The 11,193-nt window shown below is 46.2% G+C and overlaps 1 protein-coding gene across 8 annotated transcripts in view; it reads left to right on the top strand.

Annotated features, from left to right (window-relative positions):
- The window catches only part of vps13d (vacuolar protein sorting 13 homolog D), a 52,035-nt gene extending 41,693 nt beyond the window's left edge, over window positions 1-10,342 (top strand). For all 8 annotated transcript variants that reach the window (XM_044212781.1, XM_044212782.1, XM_044212787.1 and 5 more), the window contains 12 exons: window positions 1,438-1,542; window positions 1,682-1,831; window positions 2,237-2,386; window positions 2,540-2,636; window positions 2,741-2,889; window positions 4,165-4,299; window positions 5,603-5,770; window positions 5,871-6,003; window positions 7,218-7,413; window positions 8,784-8,915; window positions 9,003-9,243; window positions 9,421-10,342. In XM_044212781.1, the coding sequence (XP_044068716.1) occupies window positions 1,438-1,542; window positions 1,682-1,831; window positions 2,237-2,386; window positions 2,540-2,636; window positions 2,741-2,889; window positions 4,165-4,299; window positions 5,603-5,770; window positions 5,871-6,003; window positions 7,218-7,413; window positions 8,784-8,915; window positions 9,003-9,243; window positions 9,421-9,552 (1,788 nt within the window). In that variant the 3' untranslated portion in view covers window positions 9,553-10,342. The remainder of the gene's footprint in view (window positions 1-1,437; window positions 1,543-1,681; window positions 1,832-2,236; window positions 2,387-2,539; window positions 2,637-2,740; window positions 2,890-4,164; window positions 4,300-5,602; window positions 5,771-5,870; window positions 6,004-7,217; window positions 7,414-8,783; window positions 8,916-9,002; window positions 9,244-9,420) is intronic.
- The last annotated feature ends 851 nt before the right edge of the window (window positions 10,343-11,193 follow it).

Consider the following 11,193-nt stretch of genomic DNA (forward strand, 5'->3'; position numbering starts at 1 on the left):
ATGTCTAAATGGATGATAACAAGTTGAATTTTAGCAAAATCTATCGGAGCCTGAAGCCTTTAAGTTAAAGGAAAGTCTCAAGTCCATGTGATGAAGCTAAAGTTCACCAGACGTTTCTCACAGAGATACAGACACCGGGAAGCCTGCGTAAACAACAAAGTCACATGGTGCAGGTTGCCATAGCAATACATAAACATGTCACACAGTGTAAATGTAACAGAGGAATCTCACAGAGAGAAACTGAAAACACTGCAGAGCAACTTCATCCAACAGGAAACTGTGCTGAATACACAGAGGATCAATACACTTGACCGGCTTCTGCATCACGTACAGCAACAACCCCACGAGTGACAAACGAGCTGTGTTTCACGAACCGTTAATTGGAGGCTGAAGCTGTTTAACTTCAGAATCAGAATCAGAAATACTTTATTGATCCCTGAAGGGAAACTCTTTGTTACAGTAGCTCGCCTTTACGTCAGTGCACACAGGAGAAGTACTAGAAAGCAATATGATACACTATAAAAACAGGTCAGAAATAAATTAATTATCATGTCGGTATAAGTATAAGATAAACTAAGTGTCGAGTACCAAGTGGGTTTACCGGTTGATGATGAAAGTACAGTATAAAATACAATGTAACTAATTATGTAATAAAAAATAGTAATAAGCGGGGGTGCATGTACTGTCGAAGAGTAATTGAGGTATATAGTATCAGTAACAATAAATAAGAAAAACTAACAAGGGAAAACTAATATTGCACGGGAGTAGTACACAGAATATTGCACAATTATTATTAATTATGGCGGAGATGTAATGCTCAATGTCCAGTTTAGTGACTGGAACCTAACTTGGACCCAGAGCTGCAGCTGTAGCAGTGAAACAGATGTTTCCCACGGCAGCGTCACACTGTATCACACACTGTATCACACACTGTATCACACACTGTATCACACACTGTATCACACACTGTATCACACACTGTATCACACACTGTTTGTTTTGGATCCAGTTCTGCTGAAATGCAAGTTTCATGGTTGGACCCTTGACAGACGTCAGGAAGACGCCTTCTCTCAACGCATCGCACATCAAACAGACGCCCACAGTGTGAAGCAATTACCAGCAACTCATGACATTACTAAGAGCTGCTGGCAACACCACCCACCGACAACTGTGCCATTAAATACTTGAGAATATATCTGTAATATACGGAAGCGTAATGCATTCACCTGAGAAAGAAATTTCTGCTCTGTTTTTCCGAATTAACGAGATAATTATCTCAAAATGCGAACGAGTTTGCTCGAATATTGGTAGGGACAATTCTGTCCTCCCAAAAGGACATGTCCCTACCGTCCATATGCAAACCTGCACCCTTGATGTTACCGAAAGACAGGAGTATCTCATTTCTCTTTGTTTGTTTGTTTGTTTGTTTGTTTGTAGATCAGTGACTTCAACCAGAGGAGGATGATCCGGAGCTCGCCCAGCACAGAGCAGGACCGGAGCAAAGAGGATGTGAAGAAGAGAGAGCCAGAGCAGGAGCTGGAGGTACCAGAAGCATTTTACAGGCACCGTTCACGTCTGGCAAAAAACTCATAATTACTACATGACACATTCATGAATCCCCACTCATTTGTGTCTCTATGAGAAACCTCTCCTGTGACGCCGCCCTTGCTTTCACTCACAGGTGTTGGTGAACTTGGAGGAGGGTCTGGGCGTGTCTCTGGTCAACAAGGTTCCCGAGGAGCTCGTGTTCACTACACTGTCTGGTATCGACGTCCACTTCATCCGCACTGCTACCAACGAGGTGCTGGAGCTCAGCATTCAGAACATCCAGGTGAGCTCAGCCATGAGAACATTCACAGTTCAAACTTTATTTCTATAACACCATCTCATACAAGAGCAGTTCGAGGTGCTGCACATGTTGATAAAACCACAAAACAGAAATATATACGCACTCTGTATTTCATTAGAGGACAGTGCAACGACACAGTGTCGTCGGCATAGCGATGTTTGCTGAATGGGGGTCCAGTGATGGGCCCCTGTGGGACCCCACACAGCCGTGTTTGTTGGAACCACTGAAGAACCGTGTCAGAAAGACCGTGTCAGTTCATCAGCACATCCATGTCTTCTTACTGCACGACTCATCATTCAGACCAGATGAAATGACTTTATAATGCATGGAACCGTTACATCCAGTCGAGACTGTGTTTAGTGTGAACGCTCATGTTGTGGTCGTCAGGTGGACAACCAGCTGCTAGGTACCACCCAGCCCGTGATGCTGTGTGTAACTCCCGGCTCCAGTGACAGCAGTGTCAGCGAGAGCGGCCCGGCGCTGCAGGTCAACGCGGTCAAGGTTCCCAGCAGCCTCATGCTCACCGATCTCTTCAAGGTCAGTTTCTGACACCGAATCACTGCTGGGTTACATTAAATCACTCTGTGCTACAGAAAATGTCACAAAGAGCACCAGATAATTCCTGGTCTCTTGTGCGTCTAGTGCTACTAGAGTCACGTGACTAACGATGTAACCGTGATGTGTTCACAGCACCTGATGGTGACGGCCCGACGCTTCACTGTCATCATCGAGGAGAAACTGCTGCTCAAGCTGCTCAGCTTCTTTGGATACGGGCAGACAGAAGCTGGTGGGTCTTTAGTTGAATGTCATTAATATTTGTGTGATGCTCTGAGTAAGCAGGTCGTTTTTGCCTAAAAGTACAAAAATAAATCCTAATTGTAATGAATGCAGAGCTGGAGAAGTTGGATGAAAACCTGCACGAGAAGCCCAGCGAGGACGCAGGACCTCCCAAACGTTACTACTTTGAGAACCTGAAGATCAGCCTCCCTCAGGTCAAGCTGAGTGTCTTCACCTCTCACAAGCTGCCTCCCGATCTCAAGGTAACACGGCAGGGTCTGGTTCTTTCTCTCATAAATCTGCACTTAGCGGACGCAGAGTGACGCCAACTTTGACAGAGAGCAACATGTCAGCTTTAGAAGGAGACAACAGACTGCTGTCAGACAGAAGAGGCTTCACACGTGCAGTTGGATTGTTTTAATCTCAAAGCAATAGTTAAGCATTTTGGGAAATTAATTTCTTTCTGAGAGTCAGATGTTCAGAAGGATCTCAGTCTCATGTCTGTGTGTTAATACGGAGCTGGAGTCAGGACGTGGTTAGCTTAGCTTAGCATAAAGACTGGAAGCAGGGGGAAACAGCTAGCTTGGCTCTGTCCAGAGTTCAATAATACACCTGCCAGCGCCTCTAAAGCTCTCCGACGAACACGCTGCATCTGTCTGTTTAATCTGGACACAAACAGAAATGTAAAAATGGCGGTGGTGATGGTTTTACGGGGAGTTGCGTGTTGAAGTGTTTCTTGGTGAACAGCTGGGTGCAGCGACTGCGTGCAGCTTCCTATAGTCTTGTCATCACAGTGAGGTTGCCAGGTTTGACTCACAGACTGTATCTGGCAACCTGCAGAGGCTGGAGATGCTGCACAGAAGTTCTGGGGGGGGGCGGGGATGGATAAACTGTTGTTCGTCAAGAAATAGTTCCAGCACGCAACTCCCCCTAAAACCACTCTCCTTCCTTTAATAGGACTCATCAAAGTCATTTGATTTCATACGATTTCAATTAACTTGTTAAACGTGATCATTAATATGTGGTTGCAGATATTCTGTTACGCTGAGAAACACAAGAACAACAATCTACTCATCATTAAAGAAAGCGGTATTTTTGAATGTGAAAAGAATTTACAATAGTTGAAAATGAAAACTTATATCTTACAACACATATGCATCATAGGATCGCTCACCCGTCGGAACAGATTCAAGGATTCGGCAGCATTTAAATCCTCTGCAGTAAAGTCAACATGAATATTCAAACTGTGGTAAACTTTAACTTCACAGAAAATAAAGATTCACAGACAGTCACTTCGTCTTAAATGAGCCGAACGTTGAGAGGCAGACAGGAGTGTTCATTCAAACTAAATGTCTGGACATTTTTAGGGCTCAAAGGATTGAAACACACTGAACTAATACGACTTGGTGGTTAAAAGAGATTTTTAAGATGCACCAGTTTTTAAGTTGCATTAAGTTGTCATGCTGCCACTTCCAGTTACCACACGATGTCACCCTGTTACTTCCTGTTCTTCACGTGGATGCGTTTTGTCACTACAGGTTCTGAAAGGCACCCTGGGCTTTCCTCTGGTTCGCTTTGAGGACGCTGTCATCAACATGTACCCGTTCACCAGAGTGCACCCCTACGAGACCCAGGAGATCATCATCAACGACATCCTCAAGCACTTCAGAGAGGTACGCTGGACACACGCTGTCAAGCATGTGTGGAAGTGCAGCTGTGAACCTATTGGCCACTCGCCACACCGCTTTCAAGAAAAGCTGGAGTAAAAACATGACAACGTGCCCGAACAGTTTCTGCAGATCCCTGATAACAATCCAACAAGTCTCTGTAATGTCTCTTGTGCTGCGGCCTGCTGCCCAGCTCTAAGAAACAAACTGTTCTTCATTTCCACTAAAATAGCTAAGATCAAACATGTCGGGCCCTTTTACTGATCTTTCTTCCCACATTGTCCTGTTTTCATCCCTAAGGCATCCTTTCACAAGCTGGACACGTTCATAGATTAGGAAACGTTTTACTGCAAAGTCCTGAATCATTAGGTGTTAAGGCATTGCCAAATATTCAGTCTTATTGCTGAGCAGCCGACCTGCATGCACTGCAGCGTTGGATCTGACCTAATACTGTATTTTACATCCTCCTCCAGAATGGCTCCAGTTAGAAAATCCTCCTGACATTGTAGTCCAGTCCTGTAGAATAAGAAGAGTTTAAGGAAACACTTTAATCATCATCTTGTCTTTTATATCTGGTCTAACCACGGCAACAACAGGACCTGAACAGCGACGCCACTTTATTATCTTTTCAGCAGTTAGAAGAAACATTTTCAATCCTCCAAAATCATGTTTAGGTTCTCGCTGGTCCGTAGTTTCGCCCACAGTGTGGACGTGTGGCAGGAGGACTGAGGAGGAGTGGGATGATATTCTTCTTCTAAGAGTTCATTCTTCATCCAGCGTTGTGGCTGTCCTCTTTCATTCACATGCCAGTCATCACAGTGTGAAGTCCTCCTTTCTACCGAAGTAACTCCAAATCATTTTTCCAGTGTTGTAGCATTTGTGACGTTGTTGGTCAGACGTCTTGTCGCTCCAAACCCGTTCCTTACGGATTAAAGACGTCATCCACCGTGTTTGAACCACTATGTTTTATTTTGAAAGGTTGAACTGTGTGTGTCGGTGTATATGAGCATATCTCTGAGCATGTCTGGCTAACGGTGGGTCCGCTGTTTCTTACCTGTCTGTTTGAACTGCTGCTGTCGCTGCTTCATGTGGAAATAGATGGAATGATGGCTGCATATTAAAAATGCCCAAAATCCTCAGCTGTAAAGGATATAAATGATGTAAAGTCGGCATATATTTAATAATATTTTTGCAAAGGAAAGATAATTCATTTCCACCAGCTATGAGCTGCTACATGGACAGGTATCACACGCGCAGGTGTGATGTGGTTTGTGTCGGATCGTGACCGTGTAGCGTTTCCTGTCTGTAGGAGCTGATCAGCCAGGCAGCTCAGATCCTGGGCTCTGTGGACTTCCTGGGAAACCCCATGGGCCTCCTGAACGACGTCACTGAGGGCGTGTCTGAGCTCATCAAGTACGGCAACGTGGGCGGCCTCATACGCAATGTGACCCACGGTGTGTCCAACTCTGCTGCCAAGGTATATCGTTCAGGTGTTGCTGTTAATGTGTCCGCCTGCTGAATTAACACGAGCTGTAAAGAAGCGCAGTGTGAACATCCTCCTGGTCTCTCTGTGTCAGTTTGCAGGGACACTGTCCGACGGGCTGGGGAAGACCATGGACAACCGGCACCAGAGTGAGCGAGAGTACATCAGATACCACGGAGCCACCAGCGGAGAGCACCTGGTAGCAGGGATCCATGGCCTGGCTCATGGTACGTCTGGGAAACATCTCTGTCTGCTTACAGTTACAGCTAGTGGGCAAAAGAATCACTTAGTGGGGGTCTAAACTGACACCTAGGGCCCCTGCACACCCAAACATCGCATTTTTGGGGGAGTTTTAAAAATCAGGCCAGGTATTTTTTCCGCACAGATACTATACATTTATTTGCCTGTTGAAATGTGAGGAGCAGCACTCTGAAGCCACTGCCGCTCTGCCTCAAATATAGAAAAAACAAACAAAGACAAGTTAATGAGATGCATGGTGGGAACCAAAAAGTTGTTTTAGTGCCATAAACTGTACAAACTGCAAAGGTAATGTGTGGAAAATGTTTAGCACCCCAAGAAAGAAACCTCCCTGTGAGCATCGAGTGGTCTGGTCAAGATAAACGTAGTGTCTAAGTATGTTTTGACGGCAAACAGCCGGAGGTTCAAACGTGCTAGCGTTACTTGTGTAAGGGGGGGGGCTTCTGTGCCTTTAATCCGTGCTGTCTGTTGATGGTCTGGGAGACACCTGCAAGCACTAACTCTACTGTCGTGTAATGTCATAAAGGTGGTGTGCTGTGTAGTTAAAAGCTTTGGAAATGCAAGAGAACAAGAACAAGTGCAGCACACAAATTCACCAGTAAAATGTCGTTTTACTGGTTTCCAGCAAGTTGCTTTATTTCAACATACTAAAATGTCTATGAATAAGCTCACATTGCTGTGAGTTCAAGGAGAGGAGGAAATCTGACCCAAAGCATCATGGGAAAACATGTCTGAAGTCTTACACAGTGTAATGTGCGGAGCTGCAGAACAGTGGCGTCAGTGGATCTCGCTGGATTCCAGCTGCGTCCGAGCTGCATGTTCGGGGATCGGTCAGATGCTCCACAGTGATCCCGCTGTGTGACCCGTTGCTGGTCTAAATCTGTAACTACAGCACGCGGTCCGGTAACTGCCGAACCTTAGATATCCTCGTGTACGCTCTAATGTTGGCAGAGCTGGGTTCAGGTACTGTGCACCTCTTAAAACGAAGGATCAGTCCCACATCCCCGGGAGGTTTTAAAGCTTTACTATCTGAAGGTTTCACTGATTATGGTAACAGTTTTAATGAATTACCTTGTTACTGTGTCTTTTGAATGCTCTTGTTCTCAATGAGACAGCCTGATTAAATAAAATAAAAGAAGCATCTGGACCCCTCAGTGATCCCAGTCTTCTCCCCCCCCAAAAGGTATCATCGGAGGCATGACGAGCATCATCACCTCCACAGTGGAAGGGGTGAAGACGGAGGGCGGAGTCAGCGGCTTCTTCTCGGGCCTGGGTAAAGGTCTGGTCGGCACTGTGACCAAACCGGTGGCTGGAGCTCTGGACTTTGCCTCGGAGACGGCCCAGACGGTCCGGGACATGGCTAGTCTCAGTAACCACAGGTCAGCTTCAGACTCCCGTCGAGGCGTTTCATGTCTGTGCTGCTAAATGTTGTCTGACGCGTCCACAGGGCAACACTTTACCTTAAGTCCCGTATTTACAATTTCTAAGCAGCAAACCTTTAATTTATAACTCACTATAATGTATTGTAAGCAGGTGTGTGTGTGTGTGTGTGTGTGTGTGTGTGTGTATTAATGTACAGTATTTGTCAACAATACTAATACTACTATAATACAAATACATACAAAGCTCTGATCCTGGTTCAGGTCCGTGTCCCACCTGATGTCAGGTTTAGTGGCTGTAATCAGTGTTTTTATAATAGCGATGTATGAGCTGACGATGTGAGAACAGCGTGTTGATGTTAGTGATGTAATGATGTAGTGATGTAGTGATGTAGTGATGTAATGATGTAATGATGTAGTGATGTAGTGATGTAGTGATGTAATGATGTAGTGATGTAGTGATGTAGTGATGTAATGATGTAGTGATGTAGTGATGTAGTGATGTAATGATGTAATGATGTAGTGATGTAGTGATGTAGTGATGTAATGATGTAATCACTGACGATGAACATTTTACAACTGTTTACATGTTCATTCAAAATGTTTCCTCATTACGTTGAGAAACATAGTTCTAATTATTTCAGGATAAAGTAACGTCTCAAAACACAAACTCATCGTGTCGACATGGACAGAAAAGTCAGAGCTCCGGACATTATATCGTGTTATTAACGCTTTATTACATGTTTATACACTGATTATAAATGCTAAATAGGGCCGACTTATAAAGTGTTAATAATACTTCAGAGTACTATCGACCTGACTGGTGCTTAAACAGGAAGTGTGTGTGTGTGTGTGTGTGTGCGTCCTGTGTCCGTCCTCTGTGTGTGTGTGTGTGTGTGTGTGTGTGTGTGTGTGTGTGTGTGTGTGTGTGTGTGTGTGCGTGTGTGCGTCCTGTGTGCGTCCTGTGTGTGTGTGTGTGTGTGTGCGCGTCCTGTGTGTGTGCGTCCTGTGTGTGTGTGTGTGTGTGCGTGCTGTGTGTGTCCTGTGTGTGTGTGTGTGTGTGTGCGTGCTGTGTGTGTGTGTGTGTGTGTGCGTCCTGTGTGTGTCCTGTGTGTGTGTGTGTGTGTGCGTGCTGTGTGTGTGTGTGTGTGTGTGTGTGCGTCCCGCAAAGCGTCCCTGTGTGCGTCCTGTGTGTGCGTCCTGTGTGTGCGTCCTGTGTGTGTGTGTGTGTGCGTCCTGTGTGTGTGTGTGTGTGTGTGTGTGTGTGTGTGTGTGTGTGTGCGTCCTGTGTGTGTGTGTGTGTGTGTGTGCGTCCTGTGTGTGCGTCCTGTGTGTGTGTGTGTGTGTGTGTGCGTCCTGTGTGTGTGCAGGCTCGGCGTGCAGCGGGTCAGGAAGCCTCGCTGCTGTAAGGGTCCTCAGGGTCTGCTGCCTCGCCACTCGAGCACCCAGGCCGACGGTCAGGAGCAGCTCTTCCGCCTGACGGACAGCATCCAGTCTGAGTTGTGAGTCTCGCTCGTTTCCACTCTGAGTCGAGCGCCCTGATGTCCTGCAGCTCCGTCACACTGACCCTCCACTGTTTCTCACACCAGCTTCATCGCCGTGGAGCCCATCGACAGCTACTGCGTCCTCATCTCCTCCAAAGCGGTCTACTTCCTGAAGCCGGGGGACTACGTGGACCGCGAGGCCATCTTCCTAGAGGTCAAGTACGACGACCTCTACCACTGCCTGGTCTCTAAGGATCACGGGAAGGTTTATGTGCAGCTCACCAAGAAGGCTGAGAGCACCAGCAGCGGTGTGGCCATGCCCGGCCCCTCCCACCAGAAACCCATGGTGAGACCCCCCTTTCACTGGCAGTCTCTGCAGGTCCATGTGTCCCACCCCCCTCTTCTTCTGTCTCTGTCTCTTTAAACACAGCACAGCTGAGTGGAGTTTAGGTTCTGCTACTAATTACTAAAAGCTAGTAATTTAGTTTCTGTAGTAGCTAATGGTGTAACGTCCTCTCTGCAGGTCCATGTGAAGAGTGAGAGTCTCGCCATCAAAATCTCTCAAGAAATCAACTACGCCAAGAGTCTGTACTACGAGCAGCAGCTCATGCTGCCTGCCACTGAGAACGAGGACTACTTACTGCTCGAGTCCTGATCAACAACCGTTACTAACTCTTCTTCGGTCCTTTTATTGACCTTCGTAGGCCTCCGTATTTTAAAGTGTTTGACAGACTGCAGTAAAGGGAAGAGTCAGACACGCCCGTGCACCTGGTTTAGTCACATGACCTGATGTTTGGCAAAGCACATACATGTAGGTGACATGAAACACATATGCAAGGCGGCGTTAGTGTGTATATGTAGAGACACACTGGTTCTGTGTTTACATGTCGGCTGATGGCCGCCGGAGTTCTTTATGTTTGTGAATAGACAGAAATGTAAATAGAGTATAATACGTACCAGTACAACAAAGCAGTGTACATACTGTATTAATTATGAAGTATGGAGAGTAACAACACAAGCTGATATAATGTGAAATGTAACAAACTGCCTTTACAACTCTATTTTGTGTATAAGAGACTATTAGTTTTTTGGGGGGGGTCCTGCAGCCCCCCTGCCTCACACACTGGAGCTGCCTGTCTCTCTGCCTTTTCCGGTCGCACCCCTCCAGGTCTGACGTGTCTACTTATCGTTAACGACCCTTTTTTTAATGAGCCTGGTGTTGTTTCTAACCGCAGTCGTCCTCTACAGGACGACGTGTCCTCTCTGAGCTGTGTGAGGCTCAGAGCTTTGGGTTTGGTGTCAGGTGAGATTTTCTTGAGCTGAGTTTGAGTTGTTGTGTGTTGAGAGGAGGAGTGGAGGTCAGGACAGGCCTGTCGGGGGGCGGGGAGCCTGTAAAATACCGTTCACATGGACACCGCTTCAAATAAAGCACCTGCAGCACTCTCTGCGTGGGACCTGTTATTTCCTCACAGGTGTGCACTGTTTCCTGTTTCCTGTCATTGCATACACACACCTGTCTGAGTCATGAGGTTAAAAAGCACCTGAGATTGTTTTGGGGGGGGGTTTAGCACCGACTGTTCATCAAAACTGCGTCTACAGAACGAGACAACGGCCATTTTCTGCAACATGTATCGAGCCGCAGGAAGGAGTTAGCGTGTTTCAAGTCTTTGGGCTTCCGGTATTTCAGACGCCTGAATAACGTCTGTGGGGAACACAAGCTTATGAGATTTTCAGTAAATGCCCCACTGGGGAATTTTGAAGCTTTTACATGTCTTAAAGAGGCGGTTGCTGACAAGTGGCTCGTGACCTCCGTTATTTAAATCATTTTCACTGACGTCGAGAACAAAACAGAATAAATACACAAAAAATAAATACCGAGAAAAGAAACAGCAACAGAACAGTTACAAACTGTTACATTCACGTGCGGAGTGGTTCGTAATCCTGGTTTTAAATTGACCTACAGGTACAAATGTGCTGAGTTTCAGTGTGTGTTGTAAAATGTTCCAAGTGTGTGTTCAGCACAGAAACCTGCTGCAGTTTCCACATCGAGCATCAACCAACCACTAGATGGAGTCAGATACTGACTGTGGGACCAGTTTAATAAGGAGGTGATATATTGTGGCAAGTTGTCTCATCAAGTAGAGACAAGATGCAGTGATGAGCAGAATAAATGTCACCGGTTGATAAATCTCAGGGCGGAGTGAAGAACTGAATCCAGAGGTTTAAGAGTGGAGGCAGAGGCGCGTCTATAGATAGCATCACCACAGTCCGAGTCAGACAAGAAGGCGGCCTCGGT

This window comes from Siniperca chuatsi, linkage group LG10 (genome assembly GCF_020085105.1).
Source record: "Siniperca chuatsi isolate FFG_IHB_CAS linkage group LG10, ASM2008510v1, whole genome shotgun sequence".
Classification (NCBI taxonomy): domain Eukaryota; kingdom Metazoa; phylum Chordata; class Actinopteri; order Centrarchiformes; family Sinipercidae; genus Siniperca; species Siniperca chuatsi.